The 24038-nt window shown below is 27.1% G+C and overlaps 2 protein-coding genes across 4 annotated transcripts in view; one reads left to right on the forward strand and one right to left on the reverse strand.

The window, feature by feature from the left end:
• LOC107448946 (Na(+)/H(+) exchanger protein 2) overlaps nt 1-24038 on the reverse strand; it is a 142129-nt gene that overhangs the window by 29362 nt on the left and 88729 nt on the right. Inside the window, exon 1 of one of the 3 annotated variants that reach the window (XM_016064339.3) lies at nt 13391-15195. The exons of the other annotated variants lie outside the window; for them this stretch is intronic. Within the exon in view, the coding sequence (XP_015919825.1) occupies nt 13391-13718 (328 nt within the window). The 5' untranslated portion in view covers nt 13719-15195. Of the gene's footprint in view, nt 1-13390; nt 15196-24038 lie in introns of those variants that run through there. 3 annotated transcript variants of the gene reach the window in all.
• Nucleotides 17693-24038, forward strand: part of LOC107443264 (UPF0711 protein C18orf21-like) — a 188318-nt gene continuing 181972 nt past the window's right edge. The window contains exon 1 of the mRNA XM_071182246.1: nt 17693-17831. The gene's annotated coding sequence lies outside the window, so the exon portion shown is untranslated. The remainder of the gene's footprint in view (nt 17832-24038) is intronic.

Below are 24038 nucleotides of genomic sequence, written 5' to 3' on the forward strand. Positions count from 1 at the left end.
TTTTGAGTAATCCTTCAAGGACATTTAAATGAATTCAAAGGGGAATTTTTTTTTGTTAAATTTATGATCGTCTCATGACCTGAACCTGGTAGATCTTTCAACGCTCAATCAACTGTTGATTTATCCCCACGAAGAGATTCATAAAACAAAAGTAACATCTGGTTTTGTTTTAAACGAATTATTCATAGACATGGTAGACAATGCTGCTAGAACTTCTTATTTTCGTAAAATAGTATAAATTTCGTAAAATACGTTCAACTATATGTTTGAATGTCAGACATAAAAAAATTATGGTAAAAAAACAATCAAATTTATACCTAATTATGGTCCAAGGCACCAATATTATGGTTCAAGGTTGAGGGAAATGGAACTGATAGTGCAGGGGTATAATAAAATTAAAAATGTACAAGTTTGTTGTCATGTTTTGGAAACAATTGATATCAATAATACTTATAAGCCAACTGAACTTTCGAATTGAATATTATCTGCAAATCACGAGTCAATTTTTATTTCTTCAGCACAAGAAAATATGTTTATAAAATTATTTAATTATTTTCAAATCTCTTTTTCGAATAAACCAGCAGTTTTGATAACTAACGAGTGTGAGAATTGAGAGTTGATGAGCAGCATAGTGAGAAAATGGCGGAACCCTCTAGTATATCGTGTAACGTTTCTCAACCTTTCTAGTTGTACAGACTATCAATTCTGTTTTAAAAAAACTTTGAGACCTATTAATTACTTAATATATAAATAATTGTTACTAATAAAATATTCATCTATCAAAACTGTGAGAAAACTAAAAAGACATGTCATAAAAGTTGAAGAACCTTAATGAGATTTTTTATACTGTTTGTCCATAACGAGAGAGTTTGTGTCTGGATTGAAAGTGGATAGTTTTAGTTTCATACCCAGTACCCCTCAGCCCGTGTCCCCTTGTATGTCTTGACCTATGGGTTAGGAACTACTGCTCAAGAACAAAAATTATGATATATTATCGTCAATAGACATGGTCCCATAGTAAGGCAAAAGATTATTGCATAAATTGAAAAAAAAAACTCGTGTCATCTGTCTGTTACGTAAGTTAGAAGCCTCGAGATTTGACGTTGTGGTTTATTTTCAATCTCATCTTATCAAAACAGATTTATTTATTTTTTTCAAAGTAGAATTACTGATGAAGTTAGCTATCACAGGAGTGGAAAGAGGGGGAAAGGAATTTTTAATCGAAAATTTATTCAAAAACAAAGATGCATAAGCTACTTACTGCGTGGCTGTTTAGAAAGATACTTAAGCTCAAAATAAAAAGCTGCTTAAAACAGCACACGTGAAAACTTTTTCTTTTTTGTTTGAAAAAGAACAAATCCAGGATTATTTGATCCATAGTAGAACTTTCTCGTTTTACCTGCCTCTTCAGTACTTACAAATGATATCAGTGAAATCCCGAACTTGAGTGAAATTTTGTGTTAATCACGATTTTGTAACCTACCTTTAATTGCCTTAAAAGCTAATTTAAAACGTGATTATTTTAATTTCATATTTAATGTTGTTTTCCAACGAATATATTAACCACCTTCTACTCGCAACGTGTTGTTTTAAAAATGCTAACAAGAAATAATTTTAAATACCGCACGTAGAAAATATTGTTTTCGGAATTTAGCTCCGAGATGTTTTTGAAACTTTGTAACTAAAGCTGGAGAACTTAAGATGGCCCAAGGAAATCCAAAGAGCTTCTTTCGATATTTTCTAAAATGATGAAAATGGGAGAGAAGAAAAGAAGATTTAGTGAATTAACTCAAGATAACCGGAACTTGACATACATTTTTGTATGTTATGTGGAGTCTCACTTTCAGTTTTGCTCGGAGAAAGTAAGGCCTGCAGGTCTAATGGAAATACAACAGTTATGTCATTAGAGATGGTTTGTGCAGGTCGATGTACATACTTTTTAGGGGTTGGGTCAAGGTTGGTTATTCCTTCGGGGTTGTAGACAGCTGTAGACAGTTTTTTTCAATTTTATCTATTAGTATTGACAAGTGATTTGTTTGCTTAAACTCAGAAAGCAATTACAAATTCAATATGAAAAAATAGGAAATTCTTTTACAAGTTTAGATATTTGCTCGTTATTATGAGGAAATATTGTGTTTAATACATTTCTGATTTTTCATGTAAAATTATATTTATTATAAATATAATGTTCACTTTATTTGTGGAGTACCGGAATAATAAGAAGAAAAAACACCAATGTAAAATATATTTGATTAATTTTTTCAATAGTTTTGTTTTTTTAATTTACGTTTGCATAATTGCACGTTTCTTTTATGAGTGAGTTATTGAAACGGTGGAAAAAACTGAGTTCATAAACGTTGTTTTGTGTTAAAAATGTTAATATTTACTCGTTATTATGAGAGAGTTTCGTGTTTGATACGTCTCTATTTTATCAAGTAAAAATATATCGATTACAAATATGGTATTAATTATTTAATTTGAAGAGTATCAGTATTTGGAGAAAAAGCTTATGAAATTCATTTTCTGGAAAATATATCATTTTGTTGCACAAAAATGTTCACATGTTAAAGGCGTGCTCATTCTGCAGAAGGTTTATTTTTTAAAAATAATTTTATCTGAATTATTGATTATATAAATTTGACTAGGCAATTGAGCTATAATAAAAATGAGAAAATACTGAAAAGTAAATTTTTTTTGCCCCGGAAAAAGTTAAACTGGTAAGATGAATAATGAAATTTCAATAATTGTGAGATTTTTTTTTGTTTTTTTCACAATTTTTATACAATTTAATGTCAAGTTCTTAGTGAAATATGAAATAAAAGTTACACCTGTATCTATATATAAATGTTATGTACCACACTGAGTCTTATTTCCACTCAAAACTTTATAAATATTTCTATTCAAAACTTTATTAGCATTTTCTTTAAAAACTTAATTGACATTTTATTTGACAAATGACTCTTGAATTTGGGACAAAATTTCCAAAAATAGTATAAATTTCTGCATCATTTTTAAAATTTTCAAAATTATAAAAGCCTATCAAATAAATTTGATAATATTTAATGAGAAAAAAAGTCTTTACCTATGACTAATATAATTTATTAGGCCTGAAACAATAGGTAATTTAAAATTAATAATACAAATTTTTGTTAAACTTATTTGCCATTCTTCATTTATTCAATCATTATTACATAGAAAAATGCTTTTACAATAGTCAATTCCTTAATCTTCCCACCCAATTTTTCATTAAGTTGATTGAATTGAATCATAGCACATAAATTACACTAAATAAAAAATGATATCCCTAACAGCTATCTGATGGGCTTGCGATGAAAGAAATTCGCTAATATCTATCTCGAGGTTTAAAATAAGCAATTCAGTATTAAGTTATCTAAGTGAGTTACTTCCTATGTTATATGCCAATATGTAGGACAGCTTAGGAAGGTTATGACTGCTTACTTAATTCTCTTAAGAGAAACGGAAATGATTTTCACCATTAAATAGCAAAACATATTTACTCCTTTGAAGCGTAAAGCATTGGGATTTTAATTTGGAGGAAATCTTCGGAGGGAATATATTAAAAACTAGGAAGTTTTAGATCATGCTTTTTGAGAGAACACTTTTAAATTTATCCTCCAAATTTATTTTTCTTCCCAATAAATTAAGTTTACTGAAGCGAAATAATTATGTAATCTTGCCGTGGCCTAAAAATACTTCATAAACTGCTAGTTGAGGAAATTAAAAAAAATCAATGCAATTTGAATTATTTAATTTTGAATTTGGTGATGAAAGAACAATATTAACATACGTGTTAATACAACATTGTTAACAAGTGTATTTGCTTTGTAAGTCACGGTCATGGGTAGAGGGATCCTTTATAAAACTGTGTCAAGGGAAACTGTTGATTACTTAGGCACTGGAGCATTGCCATACGCATGAAAGAAATACTGAAGAAAGTAGTCTAAAAATGATACATTTTTCAAATGACGTACGGTCTTTATATGCAAACGAAGAGAAAGCCTTGAATGTCTGAAAACTTATTTAAATTCAAGCACCTGATTCCTATAATCCACTAAAGATTTCAAGTTTAAGAGCAAGGATAGTCTATATTTTTATTAAGTGCTGACAAAGAGGACGAAAATTACGTTAAGAGTGATTTTTGTTTTTTTTTAACTATAACGTAAATTTCCTAATTAAAAAATTTTATATTGCTTGTGAGTGAATAATTTAAGCACCGTTGAGGTGATGTAAGAGCAGAATAATAATTTGTATTGCGGACCGATAAAAGGACACGCTATACATTTGTAAATTCATTTTGTTAATTTAATGGCGAATATTTGAATCTTATTATTATTATTAAATTATCTTATTATTATTACGATTATTATTAAACAAAGAGCTCCAGTTATTGACAAATATTTGTATCGCGATATTTTGCTTTACAAACTTATACGGATCAGCTTCTTGTTTACGTAGAGAAAGTTGTTACTGTAAGATTATGCCAGCGTTAGCGAAAGAGATTAATTTTTAATCATCGGATTTTTCTTAATTCTGAACAGTCTCCCTCTTTCGAATCTTGAGCAGACTTCTTAGTCTTAAGAAGCTGAATTAGAGCACAACAAAATTGAGAATTTATTAGTGGTTTATAAATTCACACCTATGTAGTTAGAATATTGTTTTCTTACCAACACAAAACAGTATTTTTCTTAAGAAAAGGAAGAAAAAAAGACACAAACTGCAGAATGTAGGATGAGAAAAAAGACAATGAGTAAAATAGGTGTTCGACTAGTTCCATCACAGAACAAGTGATCGAACGAATACTATATTAATTGTTTAATAATATAATATTTAACATTGAAAAAAAATGAACATAATATTTATTCAAATTTCTACATTTTATAAAATTGAAGAATCTTTTCTCGAATTGAAGAGCTGCAATTTTTCCCACATTCCATATATAAAAGGCTCGAGAATATCGACTGTTACCTTATTTCTCTCAGCTACGTGTTTATTTGATTTACAAACTCATTTTATTTTAAGAAATAGTGTTTGCATTAAATTATTGATTCTTACCTTATATTATCTCATAAAACAAATTTATTGATTCTTATGTGTATCATATCTTACTGCAATTATAAACTTTAGTATTAATAAGTAACATACATTTTGGTTGGTGGTGGCTACTTTTCACCTAGTATGAAAAAACTTCCTAAGTGATTCACACCATCCTTGGGTTTTAGTGTAACTGGACACCATTTTGGTGTCCAGTTACACTAGTTACACCAGTGTAAAATAGTTGCCACCATTTTTGGTGCTCAGATACACGAAATTTTTTTACCGTGTAGAATATAGAAATTACGATATTTTTTGAGAGATTAAAACTTTTTTAAAAATATTAATATCTGCACTTAAAAATAAGATATTACTAAGCGATAATTACCAATAGGAACAAATATTTAAAAAAATTAATTTTGAGAAAAATAACATCTTTACAATTCTAATTTGATTATGTTATGTGTATAGATTTCATACATAATGTTTTTTTAAAATTTTTTTTCAACTTTCTGCTGAATTTTTTCATTTAGATAATAAAGTTTCAAAAATAATAAGTTAGAAACAACGAAATGCGATGCATTTGTCTATCTGATTATTTTCGCTTTGTTTGGTGCTTAGTTAATTATTTTGCTAGGCAAACAAAGTAACACTTTTATATTTTGTCTTTTCGCCTTTGCTAAACAATTTAAGTCAGTTACTTTAATTGATGTCTTTATTTTTATTTTTTTATTCTGACCAAACAATGTAAATTTGGATTTCAGACAATTTTAGCAAAAGAATATTGACTTTGATGAGCTATAGTTGTATAGAGCTAATTAACGCAAGAGGTGCCAAAATAATGTAAGTGAAACAAACATACTGTGGTTTCGCTTTTATAATATTTGACAAACAGAATATAAAAGATGCGTTCAAAATCAACGAAAGGAATTTACCGATTTTCTTGCATTGCTGCACTACTTTAAACAATAGGCTTCAATCTTTTTTTTTTTTTTTTTTGCAAAAAAAATAATTGAACATTACTAACCGACCGCTGGCCTAGTTTTCTGAGATTCATTTCTTGTTTAGAAAAATTTAAAATAATTTATTTTAGAAACATTAAGGATTACATGATTTTTCAAATATTTGGAAAAAGCTATTTTTCAAGTCTCCCTACCCACATCACAGATATAGATCATTTTCCTTTGTTATTACATATTCGTAATTTGCTGTTTTTCTTTTTTTCTGCATATCCGTGTTTTCCTCTTTCGTTTCGTGTTTCTACTTTGAAAAATGTTCTTCATTATAGAAACGAAAACATAATATTCCTGTTCATGTGACGTTATTAGTGCTGCGCTGTTTAGCGTTATAAAATGTAAATATTCTCTCTCTCTCTCTCTTTCACAAAAAAAAAAAAAAAAAAAAAAAAAAAAAAAAAAAAAAAANAAAAAACTAAAGTTTACACGGAGAATAAAATTTTGGTAAAATTATCGTAATGTAAGGTAATGACGTTTCTGGCAGAAAAATAAAAATAAAAAACACTTCTGTAATAAAAACCAAAAAACATGACATTTAAACCATTCATTTGGTAATTTTCATTCATATGGTAACCGTTTACCGGAAATTCTGGTTTTTAAAATTATAATTCTTACTAAAACAAATTTAGAATAAAATATAAAACTGAAAAGTAAATTTAACGGAATATATTATATTTTAGTCATGCTCTAAGGTATCATGATAAAATTACTAAATTTCACCACATTTACCAGATTTTAAAACATGTTATAAAATAATAAATTTATTGTCTAATTTACCACAATCATTAACAAAGCGCTTCGCCTATCGTGCCTTTTGATGTTCTCATAGAGCCAGAAACACAGTAAATTTAACCATATTGAGGTAGTTTTAACAATATCCTTTATTCTCAGTACAGTTTTTATTTTATTTTATAACCGGCGTTGAACAGTCAATCCGATTCTGAGTTTACAATTATAAATACTCAACTCCGTGGTCATGCAATTTTTAACTGAACCCAGAAAACAAGGGAACTCCTGCATCAAGCATTGCAAAAAATTTGTTTCCTTGGAGGATTTTTAGAGGGAACTAACAAGCCTTTACGTCACATGGAGAGCAAAACCACGAAAACCTCTCACGGTGTGCTCGACAGCAAGGGTCGCATGATCCGTCTATCACTGAGGATATTTTACGTTAGTACTGTGGTCGGTGCGAGCGGGTGGAGAATTCACATCGACCAGCCACAGTTGGGATTCGAATCTGGGTCACTTCATTGGAAGGCGAAAGCTTTGTCCGCTGAGTCACTATTGCTCAGTGCATTTTAACGTGATTCCGAAAAAAAAGTATTTAATTACGTCTAGTACAGAGATATACTGCCGTAAAAGTTATACAAAGCATTTGAACTTAGCAGCTTTATTTTCAGTGGCTTAGTTTTAATAACAACAATTGTGTTTATCAATTGTGTTAATAACAGCAATTGTGATCATCAATTGTGTTTATTCAAACTGGTTTTGATAGAGAGTGAGATAGAAATATATAAGTTATTTTTTACCACTGAAAGCAAACAAACCTAAATATAAGAACAATTATGTTTCAAATTAGCTCTTGCCAGTTCATTAACAGCTTGATGTAGGTAGAGACCCTCGATAAAGGTTGAGGCACCCTTTTCATTTCAATCACGTACAAATTACGCTTCTCAATTTATTCACTACTTTGCATTCTCAGAACATACGCTAGCTTTGTTTAACATCGCTTATTAGATCGTCATCATTTAATGTTAATGTTCACTTTTTCCTGATGAAATGTCCCATATTTCCTTTCAAACTATGCATAACATGTGCATTACTGATGTAAAATTCGTAAAATTCTGATTCTAAATTGGAAAAACAAAAGTGGGAAAATAAGAATATAAATAAAACTTTCCTTTGAATTAATTTTTATCTACTATTTACTTATAAATTACAATTTTTTGTAATTTTTAGTTTTGGTCTAATGTAACTTAAAGTATATAATAGTAAGTATTATATATAGTTTTAGTGATCCAAAACAAACTGAAAAAAAAGTTTTTATTTAACAAGTTATAAGCACTTAAATTATGCTCAAATTTGTAATTAAAACATTAATAGGAAAACTAAAATAACGAAATTCAATCTAAATCATTTTTTAATCTAAACCCAATTAAAAAACAATTAAGAACATGATGGAAAGCTATTATTAATAAATGATTACTGTTTGAAAAATCATTAAAAATGGTAGTTAATGCTGCAAGCGTGATAAAAACTAAAAAAAAGGAACAATGACAATAATTATCTTAATAGTGTATTTATTTTAAATTTATACACCGATAAATGTTAAATAGTTTGTATCCGTTTAAAAAAAATTCAATTATTTTGAATAATTATGTAATATTTATTTTGCGTCTCCGAGAATATGCGTTTTTTTTCTGTCATTTTGTGTTGTTATAAAGTAATGAGGCCTTTGCCAAAATAGACATTTATTAATATTTTAAAGGATAAACTATTTCTATAAAAAGAACTTTAACTTCCATACATTCACAAGAAAATGTTTTAACGTTAAACCATAATATTGTAAAAAATTACTGTAATTTTAATAAGGTGCTGAGTTGAATCATATTTTCGTTCCACCTTATCTGCAGTTTCGAGTAATTAAGTTTAAAAAGGTTTAATTTGTTCGATAATGTGTCTAAAGTTTGCACCTAGTTTAGATTGCAGTATAAAATTTGCATTATATTATGGTTCAAAATACTCTAACATTTCTGATAGTTAGAAACAATAAAGCCTTTTTCTTTAATGCCATTTGTAATTTCCTATAAAAATAACTGCATTTTAACAAATCATTAAGAGAGTCAAACTGCTTTTTTATTGATTTTTTTTTGCATTTATTAACCTTTGAGTTATGAAAAATTCAAACTGAATATTCATTCCCACCTCACATTATCGGAAATGAATATTTTTGGTCAGATATAGTAAAAAAGGGAAATTGAAAAGAAAAAATTAGAAGTTCATTATAATTTAAACCATTGCAGTGGATTCGGTCAGAATTCCGTATGAGTCAAAACATTTTTCACAACTTCATCCCCAATTAGTTACAAGTTAGATCCTGTAGATTATAAGGAAAAAAAGAAGTCTTTGATAATATGCAAAACATTTTAGACTAATGCCTATAATAATGTGTACTAATGCTCAAATTATAATTAAAAATAATAAAATGCACAAAATATTACAAGAGAAGCGATGATGCAGTTGTTAAGACACAGAGCTTTTATTATGAAGAATAGAGATTTCATTAAAGGCGTTAGATGAATAACAACTTGCCTGAGAAGTAAAAGCTGTGGGTGCGCAATGCTTATGCATGGTCAACACCATACCGTTGACCACGAAATTGTACACAGAAAAACAAACCTGGTCAAAACTTGCGAGAATATAATAAAATTAAATCTAAATGGTAAAATTAGCAATAAAATATTGTTTTATAATATGTGGTAAATGTAGTAAAATTTGGAAACAGTTTTATCTTGGTAATCTTCCTTAGAGAATGGTATAAAACCATTTAAAAGGTTAAATTTATTTTTCAGTTTTGTGCTTTTTACTAAATGTGTGGTGATGAAAGCTATAATTTTGAAAACCGACATTTCCAATAAACCGTTTCCATATGAATGGAAAAACAACCAAATGAAAGATTTAAATATTGTATATTTTTTTATTACCAGAAATGTGATTTCTATACTGTACAGTAATTCTACCAGAATTTTATTCTCCATGTAGCACTAACTTCTTTGCACCTGGCCCATAATAAACTGCTGCGATTTTTTTACACTTATACTCCTTAGTTTTTAAACTCAGGTCTTTCGGCTCAAATAAACACAGTCAGTAAAGAAATTCTAGTTACAATTGTAGTTACGCATAGGAAAAATTTAAGAGCCTCCATAAAACCCCTTCCCTTACAATAGGCTTGATACAGGAATACTTTACTTCTCAGAATATTACAAAATTAATTAAAAAAATATTACAAAATTAAGTAAAAAATAATACAAATGTAATAGTAATATTTTCAACTTTAATAGAGAAAGGAAACTTTAATAGAGTATATCAACATTTTAATAGAGTATATCATCATTTTAATAGAGTATATCAACTACCGACTTCATACTTCTGATTTAAACTATCACAATATGTTAAAATAGATAACGAAAATAATATGATACAAATGCTTGCTTAAAAATAATCTACCGTAGTTATCTCGAGAACTATTATCAGTCTTGTAATGTTCTTTACCGAAAGAAAAATTGCTTTAGACTCTAATTTCGGATAGGATTTACATGTCCAATATCTATATTCATATTTTAAAAATACTTCTGAGCTCTAATTTGAAATAAGTGCTTGATTTTTATCTTAAATAACTATAATTTCGTACCACATGGTATTTTATTGAACACCGTTGCAAGTGGTAGTAATATCACTTGAGCAGAATAAATAACAATAATCTATTTATGAGTAAAATGTATCATCTTAACTATGTGAATGGCCTCGTGGAAATTGGGTTGTACCTGGGACAACCAATAAATCCAGCAAAAAGATCGAAAGTGATACTTATTTATGAACCTTGGAAACTGGTTAAGGAGTATCTTTTCGCATTTTCACAAACATTACAACTCAAGCATGAATCTTAACAGATAAACCTTATGGGAAAGGTTGTTTTGCTTAAGGCAGTAAACGAAAAAAAAGCTCTAAGGGAAAGGATTTCAAGCGTAAAATATTAGATTACGCTTCCTCAGAAAATTTCTCTTCCCATTTTAAAGTAAAACATTAGGTTAGTAGAATATCTGGCGTTTGTTTTTGTAAATCGAAAAAAAATCGATATTTGAAAATGGTATATAAAAATATAATATTACCTATTCCATATTCTCAATGAATATTATAATCAGAATAAATATTAAATATTGGGTTGCGCTTCCTCTACCTTTTTCAAAGTAAAACAATACTTTTGCAGAATATTTGACTTTTGTTTCGTAAATTGAAAGAAATTCGATCATTGGGAATGTTGTATAAAAATATAATATTAAATTCTAAAATTTCCTCAAGAATTCAATATTAAAATAAATGTAAAATATTTTATTTCGGTTCCTCATAGAATACCCCTTCCCATTTTAAAATAAAACATTAGGATGAATATTCGATGTTTGCTTTGGTAAATAAGAAAATTCGATGTTTGTAAATGCTATATAAAAATATAATATTTGCTCAATGAATATTATGCCAAAATAATTATAAAATATTATATTACACTTCCTCAGACTCTTTACTTTGAAATGCTCCTCGCATTTCAAAGTAAAACATAAAACTAGTAAAATATTTTACGCCTGTTTAAAAAATTGATAGTTAGAAATGGTGCATAAAAACGTAATACTAAATACTATATTTTGCATTGAATGCTAAAATAGAATAAAAGTAAATATTATAATCTCTTCATATTTAAAAGTAAAACATTAGGTTAATAGAATATTCAAAGTTTGTTTTTGTAAGTAGGAAAAAAAGGATATCTAATAAAAAGTAAAATACTTTTGTTTAATAAAAATATTGGAAAATATTTATTGTTACATTAATTTATTTAAGATTTTAAAGTATGAAGTAGAAGATGGACTCTTTTCCAACTTTAAGTAAAAAATTAAGTCAGCAGTATATTTAACGTTAGATTTTTAACGTTTTGTAGTTTATGATGTCTCAACTACCATGATTTTGTTTCTTGAACTAAAGGTATTGTAAATAGATTTAAAATGGGTTTAACTGTAAAAACATTCTACATTTAGTGAATTTTTATTGTATGAAATATTGTATTCATTTTCTTAAAAGGCACTTCATCTCGTTTTAAAGCGAAGTATTAGATTAATACAACATCCAACGTTTCATTTTAAAAACCTTATCGTTTATACGATCAAGCGTTAATTAATTTACTGATTTTTGTTTGAAGTGGAATAAAACATTATATTCAACATTTAAGTTTAAAAAAATCAAAAATCGAATAATATGTAAAGTAAAGGATTTTATCAGCATACTCATTATTTCATAAACCTCTCACTTTTTTACAGTGCAAAATTAATTTATAAGAATAATTCAACGTCGTTTTCGCATTTTGAAAAATGTCAAATTTTCTGATGATAAACAAAAATAACATAATTTTATCTATTAAAATGTTGTAAATTGATTTGAAATGTTTTTAATAAAAGATTTTGTTTTATTATTTTTTTAATGTTTTAAAGCTTGAAATACTATATAAAATTTCTTAAAAGTTCTTTTTTTTGTTATTTAAATTAAAATATTAAATGAATATTCTTCTGACTTAGTGCTTTATTATAATCTTGCAAGGCAGCGTATAGTAACACGCCAAGAGATATTTTAAAGGTTGTAATTAATGCAAGATTTTAATAGAAAATTATTTGTATAATAATTCCTTTCATAATTCTTCATTATTTCTACAAAAGTTTATTCTTTTATGTTCGAATAATCTTCATATATCGTTTTTAATATCGTAATCATAAATAAATCGAATAAAAATAAGCATTTCTACATTAAAATAATAAATTTTATACCAAGCAAAATATAATTTTAACCAAACAAAAATCTTTAAGCTTTTGATAGTGTTGAAAAATTCAGATAAAGCTACAGAATTAATTTATTGTTTCTCAGATTTCATAATTTAAATTATGCAATACTAACTGTAAACTGCTTTATGGAATATAGTTGAAAGAAATTAAACGTAGTTCTTTTTAGCCCTAACAGAAATATTTTAAATGATTTTGAACACTTTTATTCATACAATAAATAAATTAAGTAAAAATATTTTGATAAATTACAATTCAATTGATTTTTATACTGTAAAATATGTTTTAGTCAAGTTTTTTTTTAATTTTCAGATATTCAATCGTCATTTTTGTGTAAAAAATCATAACAGATATTCTCAGAAATAAATATTTTATTTATATTTTTGTAAAAATTCTTATTTCATTGTCTTTTAGTTCTTAATAGTTAAATAATTTTATAACATTAGCTGCCAGTACTGATAAATATAAAAAGGAATCGTCTTATTGTATAAATTTCTTTAAATATGAATGTGATATGATGAAGACCAAATCTTCATGATTTTATATCAAATTTTCAATTAAAGAACTTTGTTTATTTAATTGAAGATATGAATTAAGTGATATTCCTTCACATTTTTTAAAAAAGTATCTTTCTTTAAATTTCTTATACCACAAAAACAATGATAATCTTCGGAAAAACTCCACATTCGAAGAAAAAAAAAAAGAAATATTAACTAGGAAACTTACCAATTTTCGTTAAACCCCCAATGAAAATCCAAAGTAATATCAGAAAGGGTGTCTGCACATATTCCAATTTTAGAGTTGCCATCGGGAAGCCCCCTTTTTCTGAAACTGGTTTATTATTCAAAATAGAGTTCACGTTATGATGATAAGATACCGGAAGAACCAATGGACCATCGTCAGACTCAACATAATCATGGCTATCTGATTCCGGTGGAATAGCCTCATGGTGCTGTCTCGAAACCGAATCATCAACAATTGCTCTTGATTCATCAGAAAATACACTTCCCACACAAAGTATGGATAATATCAAAATCATTGATTTAATCGACATTTTTGATTTATTGGTTGGACTAGATTCAATCAACGTATTGCTTTGTTATGTTTTTGAAGATGTTGAATAGCAGAAATTATCACATAGATGCTCTTTATTAAGTTTATAGCGATGTTAAATAGAAGAAAATATCACAGAGGTATGCTTTTCTAAAGCAAAAAAAATAATAATACTTTCCTATTATCTTCGGTTGAAGGATATTTGTCAACAGGTTCCTGATGTATATGTGCTATAATTTTATCACCTAAAACAATATTTTTTTCTGGCTTCACAAGACACAATAAACTTTGCTTGTCTCCAAACAAAACACAACAGTGAGAATCACAAGAAAAGAATTCGTGAAATGCTTCTATAATAAATAACTCTCACTATTTTTGGAAATACTATGGTTTTGCTGATTACTGATGAGCTCTTGATATCTGCGTAAAAATATTAGGAACTTGATTCCATAATGGAGGCGTATTTACGATAGAATACTATTGAAATGTCAAGCCTTTTTCATTAGGTTTCTTCACAACTGTATGCTGATAATTGCACATAATTTGTTGCTAATTTCAGATACTATGCTGACTTGCTGATGATGTGCTGATAATTACTAGTATTTTATTCATTTACAGACAATATGGTCATTATTTTCAACTAGATAATATTTATATAATTCCTAATTATATGCTTTTTTTGGAGAGAATTAGCTCACTCTCAGATAATATTTTTGCTTGATAATTGGTACAAATATATTATTTCAATTAGTAATCTTATCTGCAAAAAATATCAATTTAATTGCTAATAATATGTTTATTTGCAATTATTGTACTCCTTTATAGATAATCTGCTTGTTAGATGATGGGTACAAATATATTCAAAGTTTAAAATAAGCTATTTAAAACTTCAAAGCTAATTTTATAAAGTTTCATTGATTATTCATTCAAATATTTTTATGAGCATGTTACTGAAAATAAAAGCATATAATGCTTAAAAAATATGTTTATAAATTCAATAAAATTATGATGTTTCAAAAGGTCGAATAAAATAATTGCTTGCTAATGTTCCATTTTCCCCAGAAAATCATGGACTGATACTTCAATGTTTAGATGATATATTAATATTTTTTCATATAGATAACGAGTTACATAAATTAAACTCGAATCAAAACATAAATCTTCTGAAGACAAAAATGAAATATTTCTTCCTGGAATAAGCAGATATAAAACTTATATACGAACCAAAACTACAACTTGATGAAAAAACCACTTAAACCAAACTCTTCCTGCTGCTTCTAGAAATTTCTCACACACTAAGGACTTTTCCATATTTTTTAACACCCGAGGAGTTCTTCTGCCCCTTAATGTTTACCAACTTGTTTCACGTGTCTAAGATGCATGCCGTCTACTAAGATTGCTCTGAGGCGTTCAGGCACATCTGCAATTGTTCACTGATGGAGAGGCTTTCCCTCTCTGAACTGATCGCAAAACTACTCAACTAGATCCAGAAGCTTATCATCAAAAGCACATCACGGTGATAGTTCCCGGCCACGTGATCAACCCCAAAAGCGAACGTCACTCGTCCAGTTATTGGTAGAACAAACCAAAAAGAGATTCGACCTGGACAGGTAACAAGGGCTTGTCGAACTCACGGATAAATAAAGAATGTTTTCGCCATTATAATTTCTCTGGTTACTTTTGATTGTTTTCTTTTTAATACTAAGAAATCAGTGATTCACCCCGGATTGTTTACTGTATGAATGAATTGTGACCGATGAAATGATCATTGCTTTATGATTAATCTCAATTTAATCAGGGTGGTATAACTTTTTTAAAATCCTTCATGATCATTGTTTTGCCGGTTATGTTTGTTATTATTTAAAATGAGAATTCAATATGGATTAAGTGTCCTTCTGATTGAGGAAGTTTACGATACTATCAGAAAAAATATGTTAAGGTCAACTCTCTACCACGCGATCCAATTGTGGGATGTGGAATGATTGATCTATTATCTATGAATACATTAATCGAAATTAAGACTATGCATGTTTATTATTGCATATTTGCCTATATGTAATAAGGGACTACTTAATTGTTATAATTTGTTATTCAAGGAACCAATCAGGGTTAAATTCATTGAGAAGTTAAGCCAGATACTATAAGTAACTCAGATGTAACAGTTTTTTTTTCAAATCAAACAAGAGATAACCTTAGCTTAAATAATCAGAATATATATTGTGAAAAATTTAATTGAAATATAAAATATCTGTTAAACTTACGAGAAAAAAAAGTGCCAGTATAAACCGTTTATTTCACCGAAAAATACTGTTATATAAAAGCGAAAACAGTTTTTTTTAGCTGTTATTAACTATTATTTCAACTAACTTCGTTATTTTAATAAAACTCTATAAAATCACCATGTCAGCATTGTGGTCGGTGAAAGCCGAGAGCAGAATTCGTATAACCAGTCAACTCTGAGATTCCATTCTTGGTTACCTTATGGGGAGGCGAGTTCTCCGTCCCCTGAGCTACCGAAGCTCAAGTTTTCATGAAGAGAAATCTTAATTTGCCTTTATCTTAAAAGTCCTATTAAAATCATATTTAGGAGTAAAAACATTTAAAATTAAAATAAGCCACCCTTATAAAATTGTCTGACAAGGTAATTTACCAAAAAAATTATATCTAAATAAACATATTTATCCTGTAGAGTATCATTTTAACAATAAAGTTAATACGCTGTTTTGTTTATACAATGTTAAAGCCATAAAAGTATTGTTGAAAAGTTTGAGCAAGTATGGAAAAGTATTCATACAATGATTTGAAAAAAGGTAAAGTTATCGTACGAAAAGCAAAACTGAATGGCAGAAAATAGAATTTGAATTGACAGTATAAAAGTTTATGATTAGGTTGAAAAACAGGAAGAAAAAAAACAGTTTCTTCAACAAAACAACTTTAAACCATTAAATATACAGAGAAAGCCCGTTAAAAAACGGGAATTTTTTACATTTCGGGGAATAACGGTTAAAAGTAGAAAAAATCTGCATTTGCTATAAGCCGTTTTCTTCTGTAAAAAATATTTATTTTGTTGTAAAATTTACAATTTTTTTACAGTGCTACGTTTATTTGCTACTTTGTTTATTATTTTGTTTGTAAATGTATTTGAAAGCTTAGTAGAAGGAGCTCATCTTCTTAGGAAGTTTTAAGTTATATTAAAGAAAAATTTGATATTTCTTACAATAAGCAACTATTTAGTTTTCTAAATATGTACGCAACATTAATTTCTCTATCCCAATCAAAAAAATTTGCTGATCACTGATAATGAAGGCATTTAGTGGGAATCCTTAAAATTTGAAAGTTTTACTTCATATAGCAAAGAAAAAACAGTCGACAAGTAACTTTAGAAACCCTCTCGTTTTGCCACCAAATTTTAGCACCAACAGTGGGTAAAACGCAAGCAGTTTAAATGAGTGTTAAGGATTTATAGGTTTCGTCAATTGGTTTTTGAACGAAAATAAAAGGAAAGGCTCAATCTTTATTTACTATTTTCAACACATACTTTAAAGATTTTATATCCATATTCACTAAAATATTTATTGGAACAATCCTCTACCCTATTCTTCAAATACATGAATATATTTAAGGTTTTATTCATTTTATACCAATAAGCATCGATTACGCTATAAAACGATATTATCTCTGAATTAGTAACATTAGAGATGTAGCATCTCCAACTCTTACGATATAACTATGGACGATATAAATGAAATTTAAAAAGTAACAGAGGCAAAAATACAAAGGTTTAACTTTTCATGGGATTTAATCATAGCCACCGAGAAATAAGGCCGTCGAGATCATCAAGGTCTTTTAGTGACGTCACATTCTGTGGGGATATGTGATTAGCCGCCAATTTCAAATATTTGTCCTCCATTGAATAGCAGTGTTGTTTGTCCGTCGGATGTGTCCTTTTAAACGATTTAAAATAATCGTGTGTAGTTCCAAGATGTAAAGGGAACTACAAAAATGTGCCTAAAGTATCAGTATTTAAGTTTCCAAAAAATGAGGAAATTTAAAAAAAAAAAAATGGATTAATTCTACCAAACGAGACAGTTATCAAATAACCGTTAATAGTCGAGTAAGTGTTATTTATCTTTCATGTTTTAATATTCGTTTTTGCAGACTTAATAATAAGCTTTTTAATTAAATATTGAAATAAATTGTATTTAAGAATTACATTGCTTTAGGTATTGCTTATTGTTGGCAAACATTAGAATATGAAACTAGCAAAACATTCGTGCTTTTGCAAAACTCTTAGACGTGGAATAAAACAAATTTAAACATCATTTGTCGTGTCTAAATGTATATATAAACAAATATAAGATGTCATTAAGAGTTAACATTTATATTATTTAAAAAAACTAGTAAAGAATCTTTAGTTTTATACTTTTAAAAGAAAGAAAAATTAATAACAATGTTGATTGGCATTTGAAGCTTATTTATTCTTAACGATAGCTTACGATCATATGAGTAAAACTTCATAAATATTCATACTTGAAAAAAAAACTCCGGTAGTACATTAGATTATATTAATAAAAAAAGAATTTGATTCATTATTAGTAGCCATTTTAAGTTTTGTATGTTATTATTTTAATGAATATTAATGAAACTGTTGTTCTTGATTCATATGGTATGAATCTTTCGAATACAGATGAATCGTATTTGTGTTATCTTTTGTTGTCTTTGTGCTGATACCTTAAAAATTTTTTTTTTACTATTTTAACAATTAACATTTCATACCAATTAAGGACAGTTCTGTAAACTAATATATTTTATTTACTATGTTGAATTCGTTTTAAAACTCGCACCTGAAACTGTTTCGTTCTGTATCATTTTCTCCCTCATTTTGTGAAAGGCATGTATATATATATATTTAAAATATGTATAGATATATATAGCCCGAACATTGTAATTTTCCCCACGAAGCTAACCAATCTAAAATTCTGCCGTTACTTGCTAGTGTATATATATTAGAATATAATAGACAACTTTTTAATTAATATTCAAAGTAGTTTGTTCATATTAAAAAATCTTCTCTATTTTCTTAGAATATGTTTTTTTCCCTATAATTATCCAATCAATATTTCCTCCTTGTAATATATTTTTGTACAAATCTGGCAACAAAAAAATATTATTAAATTGTTATGTTATTATTTTCTTTATTATTTTTTGAACTACCATATAATGATCTATACTAAAACTAAAAAAGAAACACTATTTTTTTTTAAAAAAAATAAATAAAATTTAAATTTAGATTTTTGCAATTTTAAGGATAAATAAATTTTGAGTTTGCTCCAGCTTATATGTACTATTCTCATTTTATTCCAATTTTTATGTTCATTTTATAAGTCCGAAAGAGTATATGTTCTATTTTTTTTTTTAAATAAATTTAAATTTTTGCAATCTTAGATAAATAAATTTTGAGTTTTCTCCAGATTATATGTACTATTCTCATTTTATTCCCATTTTTATGTTTATTTTATAAGTCTGGAAGAGTATATGTCCTTTTTTTTAAGAAAAAATAAATAAAATTTGAATTTAGATTTTTGCAATCTTAAGGATAAATGAATTTTGAGTTTACTCCAGAGATCTAAGTCATATATATATATTTATTTACTATTCTCATTTTATCCCAAATTTAATGCTTATTTTATAAGTCTGGAAGAGTATATGTAAAATAAAAACTTCAGAAATGTGACAATAAAACTATTATTTCTTTATTTGTCTGTTATTTGTTTTGCCATGATATAACATATTTTTATTTGTCTCGTAACCGTTTCATTATTAAAATGTATTATTTCTTATTTTCAAATATATGATTAAATCTAATGTTTAATTACATATTAGAAAATAGTAAATTATACACTTAAATAAGGTTTATTCTTTTGATATTAAAAATAGTTATAAGGAATCAAGATTTAAAAATTAAAAGTGAAAAATTTCTTATTAAATTTGCTTTCTTCATTTCTATTGAAAAGCATCAAGAAGTCCTACAGGTTCATTTTATTGAGTTATAACTTTAAAAATAACTGAAAAAGCTGAAAATTCACCACTTGAAAAAAAATTTAAGTGCTATTAAATTAGCTGAGGCAAAAATATATTACGTGGCTCAAAAGTTTGAATTATTTATTATAGTTTTCTCTCAATACAAACCTGAATATCGCGTTATCTTATGCTTCGCTAACCCGTCAGAGGATGACGTCACAAATCTACTGAGAGGCCTTCACTCTCGGTGGCTATGATTTAATCCCCAGATTAAGACTAAAGCACGAAGAAGAACATCAGATAGACAAAATAAACATTCATGTATACGAAATTTTAAAACGTATCTTTCATTTTTAGAGGAAAAAAGATCAATTTTTTCCAAAACGTTCATTGTTTTGCTTAACAAACGTTCATTGCTTTGCTTACATCCAATGCATAGGTATTGCATATAACACGAGATAAAGAATATAATAATTCTCATATTTTACGCTTTGCTTAAAAATACCAGGCATACAGTGCCCGGTAGCTGATATTACTGATGATTATTAAGAAAACATAAGCGACAACGTAAAGGCAGATTTCATTAGCTAAGGTCCATAATACTTGAAAGATAGCCGCGCAAATTATATATAAACACAAGTCTCTAATTTAAAATAAGAATGCTTCATAATTACGCTAGGGATCGAAATATTACTAATCATGCATATCATGTAGCATTTCATAATCATATAATTATAATGTGACGTAATTACTACTACGAGTTTAGGCCTTGGATAAATTATTGATGATAAGTGAAAATTTGCATTTTCATTGTGTAATATTTAAAGCGTACAAAATTCAAAATATGTTTAGAAACGCAATTGCAAAGCATCATATGAGGAATTGTATTCTGACCTTAAAGATAAGGAGTACTCGGATTGCATTCTGACCTTAAAGATAAGGAATACTCGGATTCTATCAAAGGAGGAGTACTATCAAATGTTTAAATTAATTGTTTCGCACTGATATTAAGCTTAATAATTTTAAGCAGTTCTTCAGAGGGATTATAATATTTATTTAAAGTAAATTTTTATATTACACAATCTTTTGTACTAAAATAAGAACTTTTTAAGGTTTATCTAAACTATTATTTTATGCATTAAATATTTTGAAAATCTTTTTCAAAAACATTACAAGGTCTGAATATTGAAATTTTTTGACATTGTACGCATTATTGCAATTAATACTAAATTTAAAAACTCTTTATCTAAAGCTATCATCTATAGCTGGACCCAGAGTTACATTTTTCTATCTTCTTATCATAGCTTGGGACAAATATGCCTAATCATTTATTACGAATAATATCTAATACGTAATGGCAAAATGCAAATATTTGTAAATATTTTTTGTGGGAAATTCGGAAAATTTGAAGATAATTAATAACTATCTTTTTTACCTTATTACAAATTCCGAATATTTGAAGATAATAGTAATTAAATAGAACTAATACCTATTTGATTTATACAATTATTTCCAACCACATAAAACATTTTATAAATCTTTTCACACTTTTTAAAACATGAAAAAATCTCATTAAAAATGTTTTTTTCATCATATTTATCATTTACTAAAAGTGAGTTATTATTACAACTAAAATATTATCTACTGATTCATGTCCTGCACGAATTTCATTATTTCAACAAAAAGTTGAAAAAAATTTCATTCAATTTTTTGCGTTATTCAGGTGAAAGTATCAACTATCGCTCTACATTTACGACAACAAAGACGTTTTTCATTAGAAAATTGTAAAAATATCACGCCAAGGTTACAACGGAATGAAAAGGAAAATTGAATTGCATGAGACTTTCATTGTAAATGTTGACACTTCCACACAAACATTTCTCGCATTTTCAGTTCAAAAACATATTGTGGTGAATAAAATGCCATCGCTCGATAAAAGGAACGCCACATTTTGAAAGAAGATACACCCTAAAAGCTTTGAACTAGTTGAAAGTATTAAATTTTCAAACATTTTCATACATTCATATTCAACTGCGTTTTGCCTTGGTTTTCATAGAGAAATTTTTAAGATATATGAATACTTTTTATTTCGGAAATGTTTACTGAGGTTTCATTAAAATAAATTTTGACTCCTTACGAATACATTTAATTTTTTATTAAAAAAATTGTTTTTATTAACTGTTTGAGAGAATGAAATCGTGCAATTGAAATTTTGACCACTTTCTGATTAGATAGAATCCTTAAATCTCTACTGGAATTTAGTTCTTAACGACAATGTTAGTTTCAATCGCTTTTAATCATTACAAGCAAAATTTATCACAACAAGGAATTTAAAGTTAATCGAAATTTCGACTTTTGTTTGACTAGCTGGATAGCTTAAATTTTATCTAGACTTTTTCGCTACATGGCAATAATAGTTTCAATCATTTCCTAGAAGCAATAAGGTGAATTTTTTCATGTTGTTGCCACATGAAATTTATCTTTAAGCTAAATTTTGTGACATAAATAGGTTATTGGACACAAAATTAAAAAAAAATGAAAATATTAGGATAAAATAAACATTTCGAAAACTACATTTTATATTTAAATTTAAAAAAAAATATATTATTTTTGTTAGACCTAACGTAAGAGGCGCCATTTTTGTAAGAAACTTCTGATAACCCTGCATTTTAACATATATGTGAAGCGTTGTTTAACCAAAAAATATTTAATGTATTTTTTGTATACAACAAGTGATTAAAATGTCATTTTTGAAATTCATGTTAAAAGTGAAAGCACAACTAAAAGAAAGGTAAGTTTTACCTGAAAAAATTTCATCTTTAGTATACAAAATATCATAAATTAACCATGTAGTTTTCACTTTTTTCCTATTTTAATCATTAAATTCGCAAATATTTTAGCACTTATTATTTTGCGATTCAAAAGTTAAAAAGTTGTGATCATATTGACGTTGAGAAATCACTATCGAATTGTATAAAACCTTATTACCTTATTCAAACCTTAATATATAAACCTTAAAACCTTATTACCTTATTCAAACGTTTTTATTAAAATGAAACAAAATTCTAATATTGAAAAAAAATATCGCTTCAAATTTTTTAAGTAATAAAAAATTATTAGTATATTTTTCAAATTGCAATTAAAAAGGATGAGTGAAATCGAAAACATTATTTGCGAATAAACCTTATAGCATTTTGAAAAAAAAAGAATTATTATAACAGAAAAAATATTGTTTCAAATTATTCAACTAAAACATAACAATTATATCTTTTAAATAGCAACTAATAAAAGGAGTAAATTTATCTTAAACTTAGAATTACATTTACACATCTGCATTATAACTGTGGCGCCATTATAAGTCCTTAGAAATCAATAGTCTCTCTGACAAAGCTTAAGTCAGAGGCGAAACTTAAATTCTATTCAAAACATCATACTTTAAAATTCAGATATACAATAGTGTACTATTGTTTAAAAGGAATGGTGAAAAATATTTAATAAAAATTAATAAATAATGAACAATTTAGAAAATATTAATTAATATTGCTAATTGAGAGGTAATATTTTCTTATTAAACATGCAGATTTAAAGATGGTTTTATCATATGTACCGTAATATTTGTTCATCTTAATTTATTTGGATGTTTCCTTCTTTATAAAAGGAAAATTATCAATTCGTAATGAGCTCATAATTATTTGTATAAGAAGTCCCTAAGTATTTAATTATTTAAAATTTTTCAAGCTTAGCATTTATTTTTCATTGAATCAACTGCACAAACTCAAAAGTTGTTTGGAGAGTTTTTAACATATTCAGTTTACAAAACTAATCAAAGTTAAATAGTTATTTAAATACCTTTGATTTATCAATGTATTTATGATTTTATGCAAATAATAAATTCCAACGCTAATGGACAAAATCCTTGATTGTTATTAAGGAATAATAAATACTAAAAATGTTAAAAAAATAGCCATACATTTCTAAATAGAAAAGTTATTATTCTTACATAAATGAAACATTTTAGATCAACAAAATACTACACCTTTATGGACATTTTTCCTTAAAAAGAGAGTTAATCTATTTTGTGATGAGATGAAGTAACAAAGCAAAAGGATAAAGGATGTAATTATTTGGAGAAAAACTTCAAAACATCAAGAGCAAATAAAATACAATGTAACATACATAGAATTGAAGCATTAAAGTTATAACACAACTATAAGACTAATGATTGACGTGCTTCATAAGCAATGATACATTTCATTCTCTAAATGTCAGAGGATAAAGTAACGCGAAATAAAAGCTTACA

This window comes from Parasteatoda tepidariorum, chromosome 6 (genome assembly GCF_043381705.1).
Source record: "Parasteatoda tepidariorum isolate YZ-2023 chromosome 6, CAS_Ptep_4.0, whole genome shotgun sequence".
In the NCBI taxonomy this organism is placed as follows: Eukaryota; Metazoa; Arthropoda; class Arachnida; order Araneae; family Theridiidae; genus Parasteatoda; species Parasteatoda tepidariorum.